The sequence below is a fragment of the Numenius arquata genome, chromosome Z (genome assembly GCF_964106895.1).
Source record: "Numenius arquata chromosome Z, bNumArq3.hap1.1, whole genome shotgun sequence".
NCBI lineage: Eukaryota > Metazoa > Chordata > Aves > Charadriiformes > Scolopacidae > Numenius > Numenius arquata.
The window spans coordinates 1096588-1112051 of NC_133616.1; the positions used below are offsets into that span (position 1 = coordinate 1096588).

Consider the following 15464-nt stretch of genomic DNA (forward strand, 5'->3'; position numbering starts at 1 on the left):
GTGCTTGGGCAAAGCCCGCGACACCCCAAGGGATGCTCTCCAGATTTATGCCGCTGCTGAGGCCACCACGGAGATGTCCTTCCGTCCGATGACGCCCGTTTGCTAATAGGTAGGGAGTAATTGGTTTTCTGAGCAGCTCCTTTCTCCGCTTTGTGGCGGAGACACATTTTTTGAAGTATCGCTGTGTCAGGGTACGAAGTCTGGTTCATAACCGTATTTACTTGGAGATACTGATTACTCCGGCTAATGACTGCTTTATTAGAGTAGGAATACCTTTGGCTTGGCCTGTGGCTCTCCGCTAACAAGCTAATCTTTCAGTGCTACCGCCAGCCCTGCATCCAACTGCCTCTTGTAATTTTTAGTTAGGATGGTCGTATTTGCATCGAGACGTTCATGGTTTTTTTTCAAATGGCGTTTCATGCCTATCTTGTTGATCAGCCCCAGCGAGTGCGGCGCCTTTTCAGCCGCTCTCCTTGCCGTGAGACTGGGCATCGGGAGATAACGATGTCACAAACCGGCTTTGTCCCGGAGCTCGTGATGGTGTGCACAAACCATCTTTTTTTTTTTATTTATTTATTTTATTATTTTTTTTTCCCCGTGCAATAATTATGGTGTTGAGAGGCATTTGTGTTGTGTGCTCCCTTTCAGCTTGCACCACGTTTGGTTCCTGTTATGCAAATACCGCTTTAAACTTAGAAATGCCAATTTGCATTAATATTTTGGTTTCATATAGCTAGCTATTGCATTGCAAAAACAAGTGCATTTTAATGAGCGTTTGGCAGAATGTTAAAAAAAGATATGGTACTCATTAAATTCTATTCTATGAAATGCAGTAGTTTTGTTGCCAAAAATCATTAGGATAAAATATAATGCAAGTTAAGGCCACAAGTACAGCCCCTCCTCAGAGGGTGCTGGGGCGCTCGGGAGCTGCGGAGCCGGGGCGTTGCTTCGCTGCATCGTGCAAACTCCTCTCCCTGAACGGCGAAACAGGAATATTCCCGACTTTCAGCCTTTCTTAAAACCTGCTGGCCCGTCCCCGGGCCGTCGCTCAGCGTTCCCGTGGCTCACCTTCCTGCTCCAAGCAAGCTCATCTCCGCCTCCGTTGGGGTCCTTTATTTTATCTGATCCTGCAGACTTTTAAAGGACATAAAGACTAAATTGAAAACCAGTATTTCATTCCCTCACGCGTTTCAGAGCCTAATTTTGCAGCCCACTTTTCATTAGGTGCAGGTTTCCTTTGGCATCCTCAGACCAGAGCGGTTGTACCATCGAGGAGGGGACCGCAGCATCCCCGCAGGTCACCGGAGATGCTCGGGAGCCTCTTCTGCTCGCGGGGGACCTTTCCGTAGAGTTTTCTGTCGTTAGACCAAAATACGTGGGCATAGAAGTATCCGCACACACACGTATGTCTCTCCCTCTGCCCTCTCCCATGCCAAGCACCAGGAGCTCTCGGGATTTTCTGCACCCCCCCCACCCCGGGGTCACTTATTCCCGGCGGGACGGAACAGCCCCTGCCTGGCAGGCAGAAGGAATGTGAGCTGGGAGAGCTCGCCCTCCGCCGACACTTTTTTCCCTCTTTAAAACATTTTTTTGGCGTATTAATACTGGAAGTTGTTCCAAGGCTGATACTTGAGAAGCTGCTTTTCTGCGGGCTGGCTGCAGGAGGGCCAGGACAGGGTTAAACGAATTCTTTTCTTCATTACTCAGAAGTGATATAGACTTTTCTTTGACTAATGTAGCTTAATTAGCGGTCAATTAAAACTGAACATTGTTGAATTGAAGTTCTTTGATCAGAATCCTTGGCATGGTCTCCCTTTCTTTAACTAGCCACCATCTTGAATTCATTTGGAATCAGTAGTGTAAACAAGTTTAAAACTGGTTCTTTTATAAGAAGTCAGCAGGCTTGTATAGCTGTGGTTTCTTTCTTTCCCCCCCCCCCCCTTTTTTTTTTTTTTTAACTTCTGTAGGCGGCAATTCAAAGCAGTGTTAACTGAAAACAGTGCTACACCCTGAAAAGTGCATTAAAAAAAAAAAAAAAAAAGAAAAAAAAAAAAGTTGCATTAATTAATCAGGATTCGGTGGTTCCCACCTCGTTCCATTTCTTGTCATAATCTGTATTTTTCTCTCTGGTGAATAATTCCGGCATTATGTGAAATATATCTCGTTTGGTAATTGGGCAGCAGTGGTGGGGAGGGTGTTCGGGGACTCCGCAGTCGCCAAGCAAAGCGAGATCGGAATTGGCAGGGAGAGGGACGTGCTTTAAAACCCGTGCAGGGCCTTTGCTTTAATTAGGGAAGCGCAGCTTTAACTTCGGGTGATGCCCAACAGCAATAACTGCAGAAAAAGACGATGCAAAGTTTGCTCGGGGGGTTATTTTAAGGATGACATCTTAGAAGGTTTCTGGTAAGTGGCCGTGACGCTCAGGAAGGGCACGGTTCAGTGAACGGTCGTGAGGTGTCCTCTAAAGAACATTTTGGGTTACATTTTTATTATTTACTTAATAGTGCGATCACTTCAGAAGTGAGCTCGAACCAAAGAGAAAGATGAAAATGCTCGGTTTTGTGAAAAATCAGCTTTTCTTAAAGCTAAATCGAGCCAGAACACGGCTAGCGGAATAAAGGACGTTTTAAAACAATATTGAGTTTTTGATCAGCAGAGCTCTCTTTATAATAAAGATGAAGCAAGCTGAGATTTTCAAAATATCTGTATTTATCATTCACTTTCCTTTAAATAGAATCATAGAATGGTTTGGGCTGGAAGGGGCCTTAAAGATGTATTTAAGCTATAGCATGTATAATTTTTATAATCCCTTATTATTTAGCAGATAAGCTGTGGAACTATGTTTAGGGGGTTTGGTTGGTTGGTTTGGGGGGTGGTTTTTTTTTTGAAGTTTTTGGGCTGTTGGGTAGGGTTTCCTATGGGTGTCCTTGCCGGTTCCACCCCTCCACCCCCCCCCGGGTCTGTCCCGTGTCACCTGGAGCCCAGCGCTTTGCCCGGGAGCCCTCGTTTTTGGGGTGTTTGAGTCTCTGACGCTATTCTGCCTCGTACGCCTGGATTCTGGGCTGGTTTTTGTGCGTGCCTAATTTGTGGGCACAATTACCGGTGACGGCGCAGCCCGGCTGGGTACAAAGGATGGAAGCGGAGTCGCGGGCACAAGCGCTGCATTGACGTGCAGTCGTGGCGATGGGGAAAACACAACGCGGGAGCGTGTTTGAGCATCAGCCCCCGAGAGTCCCCTTCATTCAAAGTGCTTTTTAAACACTGGCAAACTCCAGCTCCTCAAATACAGCTGCGAGCGGCTCGGGCTCTCAACCGCTGGAGCTTGACGGCGGTATTAATTTTTTTTTTTTTTTTTTTTTTACTTTCCTTTCCCATTTGAACCCGCCCCTCCTCACATGACGGAGTTGGAGTTTGAGTCAGACTCGGCCGAGCCCAAATCTGCGGCTCAACCTTCTGAATTTCCCGCGTTCGCAGTTAAAGCGGGCAGGCTCGCCCAGCCCTGCTACTCTCGGTATTAATCATGTTTGCTCAAAACCTCTCCCCGGCGTAGGCGAGCGCTGCAGAAAGTTCGCAGGCTGCTTTCCCGGTGCGATCCATCCCCAAAAAATGAAATTAAAGGGGTTCGAACTTCTTATTTAAGCCTCGTGCCGCCGCGGGAACTGGGGCAGATCTTTGTAGCCCAGGTCCTCGCTCGGTGCTGGCCTCCGAGCATCCCCTTCCCACCCAACTTCATGCATTTACCTCCTCTTTTGGGGTCAAAATATTTTATAACGTAAATCTCCCGCTGGAAATCATAATAAAGAAGTTTCAGCAAATGACTTGCATATTTCCTAACTGCTTCTGCCTTGCTCTGGGCTTTAATTGTAGGAGGGACGAGGAGGAAATTGCTCCGCGGCGATGACATGAACAGATTTCTTTCTTGCTTTGAATGATGGCATTTTCAACTTTTAATCCCTTTCATCAGAAACTGGGTGAAAATCATAGTCCTAAACAATAATTAAAATAAAATTTCCATCTCTTGACAGAGAGAGAAATTGTTTATAGTAAATGTGCCTTTCAGCCTTCCCTCATGCCTTCTCCCAAAAGGGCTGATTAGGATGTAATAATTGGGGATGATAGCAGGAGGAAGACGACAATTCCATTTAATTAAAGATAATTTATTTTACTTTAACTTGGTGATGTCCCACATGAATAAGAGTAGATTTAGCAGATAGATTTATTAATGGGTACTGACATCTCTGCTGACATAAAAAGCAAACATTTTCTTTCCTCATTGTTTTTATTGTGTCTCGGCACCTGAAACCCCTGTGTCCCCCCCTTTCCCACCGCTCCCGGGGATGAAGCCGTTTCCGTGGAGGGCACAGCACTTCCTTTGGCACCCGGATGGGTCTGAGGCGCTGGGTTCTGATCAGGACCCACCAAAAAATCCAACTGCTGGAAGGTGGAATCTGGTCTGGGCTCCTTCCTGCTCCTCGCTGAAACCTTCGTTTCCACTGGAGTTGGTTGAGCACTCAGTTTATCCCTGAGTTCCCCAATTCACTGGACGAAATCCCGGCTGTTGATGTGGTGCTGAGGGACATGGTTTAGTGGTGGACTTGGCAGTGCTGGGTTTATGGTTGGACACGATGTTTTTGGAGGTCTTTTTCAACCTAAGTGATTCGGTTCTGTGGTTCTTGCTGGTGCCGGGATAGGCTGGAGCTGGAGAGCAAGGTCCTTGATGGCAGGCTTGATGTCCTAGGTGGAGTAGAAGAGTTCCTGGGGATGCTCCACCAGCCTCAGTCCTCAGCCATCTCTGGTACTCTCTGGTGAAGCACGGTTTCCTTTGGGTTGTCCCAGCCCCTCCCAGTGTGCCCAGTTCTGTCCCCTCTTTCCCCGCGATCGGCTTTGCCGGTTGATACCCACCATGGGGGTTCATCTCTGGGTCTACAACCCACTAGGACTCACGTCAGGACTTTAGGCAAACAGATAAGGTCTAATTAATGAATTTTATGCTTTAAATTATTTGATCCCACTGTGCTAGGGCGATAATGACCAGAAACTCTGGAAGATTGCAAAATTAAGGCTCTTTTCTTGCGGAGAGATTTGAGGGGAAAATATGGGCAGATGCCTGATACATTCACTGTCTCTGCGTGGATTTGTAAACAGAGCATAGAAAAATTTAAAAAATACCAACAAACCAACACAAAATGGTTCTCAATAAACGCAGCGGAGAAAAGGAAGTTAGAAAGCAGATCGCGAAAGAAGGAAAACACATGAAATAGTCCTTTTCCTTTTTTTCTGTCTCTTCTGGGAACTCCTGTACTAAAAACAAAAACAAAAAAAAAGCCAAAAATGCTTAAAACCATGCTATCTTACATGAAATGTGAATTAGAATTCACGTATGGAAACGGCCGCTGGAACTCGGCCAAGTGGCACCTTTGTTCTTTTCGTCATCACTTTTATTTCTCCTTTCCCACTCTTTTTCCTCTGCTGCCTCTTTATTGCTTTCTGGAGGCCTGGCCCTGCCTTCCTGAGCGCCTGCAGCTGCTGAAATCCTGGGAACTGGGGGATGTTGGCTTATTTTCTGAATTTCGTCCCATCTCTCCTGGTTTTTCTCGTCTCTCTTTGTCCTTTCTTCCTGCCCACTCCCTCTCCAATTTGTTCTCTTGCTTCTCCTCCTGGACTTGTCTCCTGCTCCTCTCTGTTGACCTCTACATCCTTGGGGTCCTTTCCTGAGACCCACCGCAGTGAGGCCAGTCTAACCAGTGTCACCACCAGGGTTGTGTGTTGGTGTCACCCAGATCGGGTAAGTTACCCGACTTTTGAGTTGCCAGCTCCTTGTTGGCTTTCATAGTGTCAGCATCTCCAAAATGTATAATTTTCTCGTTTTTCCACATCCTCTGCTGCATCTTCGGTGCTGGCGTGTCTTCCCATCCCTTCAGCCAGCAGGGCTCATGTCCTGGAGAAGCATGACCAGAGCTGTGCTCAAGCCTGAAGGTCAGGTCTCCGGTTCCCAACACTCCCTGCTCCCGTCCCCGTGACTCGATGGAGGCTGATCTCACATCCCTGAGATCTGGTGGCTTTAAAAAAGGAAGGAAGTAAAGAAAAGTCCCCAAATGGCAAAGACATGTCTTGGCTGGTCTCATGGCTGGTGGTGCTGGGGATCCCAGGCATCCCCCTCTGCTTTGTCCCTTCTGTGATATAATCTTAAAAACATGGAGGTCTTTCTGCTGTGCCCATCACTATGGCCCATTGCCACTTAGTTATTAAATTTCCCTCTCTCTGGATTTTTTTTCCCCCTTGCCGTAGGTGGCCACCTCCCAATCTCTCCTTAGCCACTCCTCGATGTTCTCCTCTTCTTGTTCCTCTTGTTCTTCCTTCTCTTTCCCTAATTTGATGTTGATGTTGAGGTCAACCTAATTTGAGGTCGATGGTTGCACTCAATGATCTGAAAGGTCCTTTCCAACCTAAACAATTCTGTGATTCTGTGATTCCATTGCCTCTCGGAAACAGTTGTGTTTTGGTGGGACCATCGGGTGAGCTCTGCCTCCTGGTCGTGTGGGATCCCAGAAGAACGGTGTCAAGTTAGAGCGGAATCCACCTGCGGGTCTCGACCCGGCTGGGGGTGGTGGCCTTTGCTCTCCCGCTGCTTTGGCAGTGATGCAGGATAAAGACAAATGCCACCAAGGAATCAGAGTCCGAATAGAAAATCTCCGGGTCTATTTATGTTATTGTTGCCTTTTCCAAGTGTGTATTACTGCGCAAGGATGACATCATGTTGTAATTTTATTTTTTTTTTTTTTTTTTCCCTCTAATTTAGTTGACCCCTTTTTAACTTTGGGCGTTCACGAGCTGCAGCATTTCAGCGGGCCCATCTGGAAGACATTTGAACTGAACAGGATCTGCGGACTTAGAGGATCGTATAGGGTGGGATGAGGAGGGGAAAAAAAAATAAAAAAGAGGCAGGCAGTTAACGTTTAGGGCACAGTGAGCGCGGGGCAGCTCCTTGTGCGAGCCGTGCTTCCCGGGGGGAGCGGCAAAGAGGTGCTTTGGTCCAGGTTTCAGCCTTCCGCCTCAAAACGAGCTGCGGTTCGTGAAGCTGGCACTTTGTAGTGGCTTTGGAGTCGACGTCAGGCTGTGCAAGTTCCTACTCGGTGGCGTTTGTGGGAGGGGAAGGAAAGCTCTGCCCGCGCCGCAGCGGGAGGGGAGCGGGACGTTCTGCCCGGACCCGCAATGGTGAGGGAGGACATCCGGACCCACATCCCGGGTGCCACCCTGCACGGAAAGGTGCGAGGTGACAGTCAGTGGGTCTCACTCAGGTTTTTCTAATAAACATGAGAAGCAGGAGAGGAGATGGTCAGGGGGCTAAACCTACAAAGCCTGCAGCCCAGATCGGGCAATGGGCCCTTGTGGCCAAGAAAGCAAATGGTCTCCTGGAGGTCATTAAGAAGAGCACGACCAGCGGGTGGAGGGAGGTCATCCTCCACCTCTGCTCTGCCCTGGTGGGGCCACGTCTGCACTACTGGGTCCAGTTCTGGGCTCCCCAGTTCAAGAAGGACAGGGAAATGCTGGAGAGAGTCCAGCAGAGGCTACGGAGCTGGTGAGGGACTGGAGCATCTCTCTGCTGAGGAAAGGCTGAGAGACCTGGGGATGTTCAGCTGGAGAAGGGCAGACTGAGAGAGGACCTCATCGATCCTGAGCAGTATCTAAAGCGCGGGTGGCAAGAGGATGGGGCCAGTCTTTTTTCAGTGGTGCCTGGTGACAAAGGGGCAATGGGCACAAACTGGGACACGGGAAATTCCATCTCAACATGAGGAGGAACTTCTTTCCTGTGAGGGTGTCAGAGCCCTGGAAGAGGCTGCCCAGAGAGGTGGTGGAGTCTCCTTCTCTGGAGACATTCAAACCCCGCCTGGACACGTTCCTGTGGGACCTGCTCTGGGTGGACCTGCTTTGGTGGCAGGGGGTTGGAGGAGACGATCTCCATCTCCAGAGGTCCCTTCCAACCCCTGCCAGGCTCTTCTCAGTGCTCAAAGCCACGCGTGCTGTAGAACCGGTGCCAGTTAATGGCGGTGGCACGAGCTGCGATGCGGAGGCGACGGAGGGGGGTGCGTGACCGGTCTCACACCTGCGCTGGCATCCCCTCCGCAGCACTCGCACACACACACACACACACACACACACCCCGCCTTGGCCGTGACCCCCCCCGGGTCCCGCCGCGCAGGTGCTTACCCCGGCCACGTACACTTGTTTTTCACGGTGCACCGTGCACTTAACGGCTCAGCGGGACCTGCAATTTCATACCTCTCCCGGGGCCGGGGGGGCGGCTCGCATGTGCTTTTCTGTGCCGGGGCTCATATGGTCTCAATTACCATTTGATGGCAACGCCAGGCCCCGGGCCCTTGGCGTGTTTGTCCTGCGAGAAAGATCTGGAAGAAGCCGACATCTGGTTTTGATCGCTGGCAATTGCAGGTTGATAGAATAAAACGCGGGGTGAGGTGGGTGGGTTTTCCTTCCGGCCCCTTCCAGGCCGGGATGGTAATGTGCTTCACTGGCCGGGCTGCGCTTTTCATCAGCCCCCGCGCCCGCTCCTCTTCCTCTCTCCCCCCTCCCCCCGCCTCCTCCTCCTCCTCCTCCTCCTCCTCCTCCTCCTCCTCTTCCTCCCCGTCCCGTGAGCAACATGTGGCTGAAATTAGGGACCTGCGGTTTGAAAAGTGCCCTTCTGCTGGAAACCTGGAGCAGGTCAGCCCCGCGGAAAGAGGGGGCTGCTCCTCGCACATGTTAAAGTACAGAACGTTGTGGTGGGTTTTTTTGTTTTTTTTTTGTTTTTTTTTTTAACTAAAAGCTAGGGAAATTCATCCCTAGCCTGGCAGAGCAGTCGCGGGTCTGATGGCAGAGCTGGGAGGAGCGAGGACAGCAGCCGAGGGCATCCCTCAACTGGTTGTAAAGGAAGGAACAGTGATTTTATTTAAACTTTTTGAAGAACTATATATTTTTTTAGTGTTGCTGGTGAGAGCGATTCCCCCTGCCTGCTCTGGGCATCCCTGCTGCTGCCCAGGGCTGTGCCACCCTGGGCAGGGTCTCACGTCCATCTTCTGACCAAGGTGACCCACCTTCTGACCAAGGAATTTGGCACAATTTGCAGCCCGTGGCTCGCGTGCGTCCAGTCCAGTTAGCCAAAGCCACCGTGTCCCACCGAGGCGGAGGTGGGTGGAAGGGGCTCCGAGACCCCCTCTGGCAGGTACCCTCTTAAGAGAGTTCCCCCCCCTTTGGAAGCTGACATCTGGTAACGCAGAGCAGCTTGTTCCAGCGAGGAGGAGGAGGAGGTTTATTCCTCCTGACAGCTCCGATAGCCGGTGCGCTTTGCCGTTCAGTAATGCACTTATAATTTAATAAATGTTCTCTCGGAGATCTTAATTTTAAAGGAGTTTCACCGTGGATTTTAAAGTCCCTGGGTTGCTGATTGATGGGTTTGTTCCCTTCACAAATGTTCCCTTATAGCAGGTACCTATTTAAATGGGTTGCTCTGTGGATGGAACCGCGCGGCTCTCAGTCACGACTGTGTGTCACAGCCGGTGCTTTACGCTTGTGCCGTGGGTGCCAGGCAATAGATTTTTTTTTTTTTTTTTTTTTCCTAATTTCGCCTTGCGTGGGAGGGCTGGGATGGCTGAGCCCCATTGCACGCCATCGCACGGCAGGGATGCCCTCCCGTCCCGCCTGCCTCGCTCCGAGCATCTCGCGAGCAGGAAAACAGAGACAGGTTTCAATTTGAGGGGAAATTGGAAATCTTCTGGCAAGGGTATAACCGGTGCCTGAGAGCGGAAGAGAGGCGGAGGGAGCTGAGGAGAAGAGCCAGGACGGAAGGGGAAAAGGTGATTTCTCACATCTCCTTGCTGGGGCCGGGTTTCCGAGCACCTGCAGCTGTGCCCCTAGCCAGCCCGACGGAGAGAGCGCGGTGGGTCGGGGAGGTGGCCTGTCCCACGGAGCCTCCCTGCTGGAGGCATCTCCCAGTACTTGGCCAAGCACAGACCTCCGCACCGGTGATGTCTACGAGGGGTGGCCGCATCCCTCAGCCAGCCTTTGCCGCCACGTCTCTGGTTCTCAATAGCTAATATGACCCATTAATAGGTATTTTCAAGGCCATTTGTCCTTTATTTGGTGGCCTGCAGACCCCCCAAGACTTGAGCATGGCACCATGGTCCATCCAACCCACAAGCATCCAGGAGTCTCGCAGCTCTGCTTAACCGAGTCTCTTAAATACTGAAAAATTGAAGTTGTTGGAAATGTGTTCCCAGGACAGCGAGCTTTACGGAAGAATTGTAGAAGAAAAGGTGTTTGGAACTTGCGGGCAGGCTCCCAAAAACGGCAACAATGTGATAATTTTTTCATCATGTCATATTACAGAATGGCGTGTTTTTTCCCAGATCATTATTCATCATCTCTTCAAACCTCCCAGCGTGAGTCAGAGTGATTTTCTAAATTCAGGCTCTCTTTTAAGAATATTAACATCTTTAAATCTATAATATATTTTCTGTCAAATCAGAAAGTCACTTGTACACATCTGCGGTTTACTCTCTTTTGCCTTTTTGCAGACAGCATATTACCGCTTTTACCAGTGCCATAAATTTAACCCCTTTTACTTTCACTATTCCGGATCAAGTTATTGGGTTGTTTTCTTTATCAACACTTACTCATGATAATTTATGTCTCTGTTCAAATGGGGTTATCGGGGCAATTCCTTCTCTGCAAAATCATCTGGCAAGCGTTTACGGGCAGATTTATCGACGTGATTAAATAATGCAACTTCTTGCCTTTTTAAAGATTTTTTTTTTTTTTTTTTTTTTGTGGTGGAAGGATGACGAGAGGACAGGGGCCAGTCGGAATATTGCTCATCCAGTTAATCGTCTCCTACGCTCTCTCTATTGCCTGTTGAAAATCCCGCGGTCCCGATGATACCCAGGGAAACCAATCTGGGGACTTCTGCACGTTTTAACACGAGAGGGGTTTCCATCCGCGCTCTTCGCTAATGTCGTGATAGCACGAGAATCCCACTGTGATCAAAATCGGAAAATAATGAATATTTATGTCGAAAGAGTGACACTTCTTCAGGAAATACAGGTTTTCTTTTTAAAAAAAAAAGCTACCTTGTATCTCCTCAAATTTTTCCTATGCCTGAGCCTGTCACAGCAAAACGAGTTAATTTGCTTCAGCCCCGTGGCTTTCCCCGTGTGAAAATTCAGCTGTAAAACCAACAGAAGAATAAATCAAGTGTCTGCCTTTGGCGAGGAAGAGTTACACCCAGTTACATGACACTTTGTAGGCTGGCATTTATTTTGGCTATTTTTCCCGTCCCTTCGTGCCCGCCGGCCTCCGTCCACCCTCCCCTGCTCCTCCTGGTGCTTTGCTTCTCCTTCCCAGCACCCAGGGGAACGGGGCTGGATTGTGCCGAAGCCTTCGTTCGGCGTCTTTACGCAACCACAGAGGAAATTAAAAAAGGGTCCCTGGAGGCACGTGACCCGGGTGGAATTGTCACCTTGTCCTGGCGTGTCTCCCCTTGCTGTGTCCCTGTGGAGCCCCGTCACACGGGGACGGTGTCAGCTCAGGCACTCACCTTGGAGACCCTCACCCTGCTGCTTTAGGGTCCAGTTTGACACCAGGCAATGAAGCGAACTCATAAATTAGGGGAAAAATCAGTGAGAGGCGTAAAATCCATCCCTATTTTCTTTACAGCTGTTAGACCTTTGTAACCCAGGGACTGCAGGAAGCTGAGGTGAAAAGCCAAATTTCCCTCAGCGGGAGGGGGCTGTTTCCGGGTGTAATTTTGGTTGAGCTGGAGTCACGTCTGAAGGCAGTAAGGTTGGATGGCTGCAGGAACAGAGAAAAATCCAGAGATTACGGTGAGATACCCCCGAAAGAAGTTCCTCTTCATGTTGAGATGGAATCTCCTGTGTTCCAGTTTGTGCCCATTGCCCCTTGTCCTGTCACCACTGAGAAGAGTCTGGCCCCATCCTCTTGCCACCTGCCCTTTAGATATTGCTCAGCGTTGATGAGGTCCCCTCTCAGTCTTCTCCAGCTGAACATCCCCAGGTCCCTCAGCCTTTCCTTAGAAGAGAGATGCTCCAGTTCCTCATCATCTTTGTAGCCTCTGCTGGACTCTCTCCAATAGTTCCTTGTCTTTCTTGAACTGGGGAGCCCAGAACTGGTCCCAGTGCTCCAGATGGGGCCAGGAGGGCACATTGTTGGCTCATGGTTAACTTGTTGTCCACCAGGACTCCCAGGTCCCTCTCTGCAGAGCTGCTTTCCAGCAGGTCAACCCCTACCTGTACCAGTGCATGGAGTTATTCCTTCCTCAGTGCAGGACCCAACACTTGCTCTTTGTACCTTTAATCCAGTTAAATACTTAGACATCAGTAGAAGGTACCCTTACGTGATACCAGAGCGATGGCAGTGGTGGCATCCCACCCAGTGCCTCCGCTGGTGGCTTCGCGGAGGGGTGCTTTGGCCAGTTGGGTGCAGAGCTGCCTTGCCTCTTGTTTTACCCATCCAAATAGTCTCCAGGCTTCCCTGGGGCACCCCAGGTGGTGGGGCATTTCTCCTGAGCACCCCAAACCCTCTTTGGGTTACCCTCCTTGTAACGTTGGGCTCATCCCAGCCACGGAGCTGCTGCTGACAGCGATGGTCAAGCTCAGTCAGAGCCACCCGGGGACACGATGTCCCACATCCCCGCTCCTCTTTCGGGTTCTGGAGCCCCGAGGCGTGCGGGGACGTCACCCAGGACCCCCCAGCCTTTGGGTTTTGGGTGGGTTCTTCTTCTCTTTTCCCCGAGCCCTTCGCTCCCCCTGCCCCGGCAGGGGGCTGCTGGCAGAGGAGGGCCAGGCTCTCCCCAACCCGCCGGGGGATTTCTCTTCCCCTTTTTTTTTTTTTTTTTCCGCCGTGACCGGCGAACATCGGAGCAGGCGCTCTGCCAATTTTGTGATCCGCTGCCTGCTTCAAAATGGAGGCAGGAAGGTATCCATTTTCATCAAGGAGATGACAGTGCTTCGGTCTTCCTGACCATCTGGAGAGAGGCACCTCCAGCGCCCAGACAAAGCGCCGAGGAGCAGAGAGAGGCAGAGGGAATAAACCACCCTGGAAATAATAAATTACCTTATCAGCCTGGGGTGGGGTTTTTTATTTGGGGGGGGGGGAGGGGAGATTTTTTGGGGGGAAGGGGGGGGGTTGTTTTGGTTTTAAACGCTCTCCTGGTTGGGCTAAACTAAAGGAAGGAATCCAGCAGATATTTTCTAAAAGGCAAGTTGCAGAAAGCTCTGGTGTATTAGTAAACAAATGTAAGTAAATTAGTGTTTTGGCACACGTACCGAGTTTACTGCACGGACAAATATAATAAGTCCTTGGAAAGGAGGAGTTTTTCCCCTGGTGCGTGCACACGCTGTGTTGGTGGTCTTGTGTAGATCCAGGTTTTTTAATAGTCCTTTCAAGCTTCTCTGGAAAGCGCTTGATCCATGGGAATTTAATATCCCCAGATATGGTTGTAATTTTCAGCGCTCTTGATAATGCTGTTTTTCTAAATTTTATTTATTTATTTATTTAAGTTCGGGAAATAAAGTTTTTGACTTCCTCGCTGGGCTTTCAGTTTTGTTCTTAAGAGGGTAAAGTCTGTGCGCTTTCATACGAGAAAATCAGCATTGTTTCGAGTTCCTGTTTATTTTAAGCTCCGTAATGCTCTAGGAAGAACATATGTACATCTGTTTGTTCGTTTTATTTACAGAAATACATAGTTTGACAAATACCTTGCAAATACCCTTGTTTAAAGCTGGAAAATGTCAGGCTGGAGTTTCTTTTGAAGCTTCAAATTTATTTTCCAGTCACACGTATACTGAGGTTTTTGTGTTCTGAGAGAAGAATTATGTGGTGTTGTGAACTGATTTATACCGAGCGAGGTAAAAACTCAATATTTCTTTCCTGCTTCCTGCTAAAGGCGTACTAAATTAGTCTTTTTTTCCTTAGGTTTATGCCCCGTCAGCAAGCACTGCCGACTACAATAGGGATTCACCAGGTTATCCATCCTCAAAACCAGCAGCCAGCACTTTTCCCAGCTCCTTCTTCATGCAAGGTAAGAACTCGCTTTCAAAAGGAAACCTGTTTTGCCTACTTTTTCTGTGTTTGGGTGTTGGTTTATGTGCAGTCGAGACGCGCTGCAGTATCATCTCCTGGGCTGTGCCATTACCATTAAAATGAAGACCTTCCTTTGACCATTATGAACATCTTGGTTTGATCCCGCGGTGGAGCAGCGTCATGAATAACTTCCAGCCTCTTATCACCTGAGCTGCTGGAAGCGTCTTTCCAGCCTCTGCACCTATATTATGCAGATACTAAATGCACACAAATTTGGGTATATACTTTGGGCATTGTTGTTTTATGTTAATAAGAGAGTTTTTCTCCTACGTGAAGTTCTACAAGTATTCTGTTTGCATGCACATGGAATTAGAGCAACCTTTTATAATGAAGATGTTTCATTTGAGGATGGGTTAATAGTTTTCATGTATTCGCTGCTACCACGTTGTATTTCTCGCAGTGATTACGTGCAAGTATGGTGAAATTTGATATAACTTGGTGAATAAAATCCCTACAGTTTGGAAAAAATCCATGCACGATTAGGGTACTCATCTTTTCTTACATCTAGGGCAAAATAATTAGTTTTTAAACACTTCTACATATACTCTGCTTTAGTAAAGGGTGAGTAAATCTGTTTAATTCAGCAGGACTGCTAGGCTGAAGTATTTGCATGGCAAGGGATTGAATTTTATTCTATATTAACATATATATACACTTAGGAGCAAAAAAACAACCCACAGCCCATTTTGTGTCCCCTCCACCTGAAGGTCATGGGCCGTTGGAAGCGCCAACCCCTTTGGTCACCTCCTGGGTGGGGGATCTGCATCTGGACCATTTCCTGAGCGGTGGTGGGAAGTATGGCCCATGGCTGAGAAGAAAACGGCGCTCTTGGCTTAAAACGTGAATAAATACCTCCCAAAGAGCAACCTGCAATGAAACTCCCGCAGAGTTATAAAGCTGGGGATTAATAGGGTTCTAATGATATCAAATATTTACCCTTTGTAGTTCTTAGCCATTCTGCGGTTTTAAATGTTATCTTCTCGCAGATTCCTATTGAAGACATAAATCTGAGTTAAATGACTGTTCAAACAGCCACGGGAAGGTGATGCTAGAAGAGCCGCTGCCGCCGGGCTGTTTGAAGTGTATAAATAAGGCAGGGCTGTAGGTGAGACAGAATAATTTTTTATTAGACCAACTCCTGTAGTTTAAAAAAAAAAAAAAAAGACAACTTTTCCAGCCCAAATGCCCGTCTTCCAGGTCTGCTGATCGTTATGGAAAAGTTACCTTTTTTTTCTTTTTCCTTTTTTTTTTTGTTAACACGTTGGCATTTTTCCAGTAGAAGATACTCTCAAAGTTTGGGAATTATCCCATCG

At 48.7% G+C, this 15464-nt stretch overlaps 1 protein-coding gene across 5 annotated transcripts in view; it reads left to right on the forward strand.

Moving 5' to 3' along the window:
* LOC141476868 (transcription factor 4-like) overlaps positions 1-15464 on the forward strand; it is a 228083-nt gene that overhangs the window by 175310 nt on the left and 37309 nt on the right. For all 5 annotated transcript variants that reach the window (XM_074165727.1, XM_074165729.1, XM_074165728.1 and 2 more), the window contains one exon: positions 13984-14089. In XM_074165727.1, coding sequence (XP_074021828.1) covers positions 13984-14089 — 106 coding nt within the window. The remainder of the gene's footprint in view (positions 1-13983; positions 14090-15464) is intronic.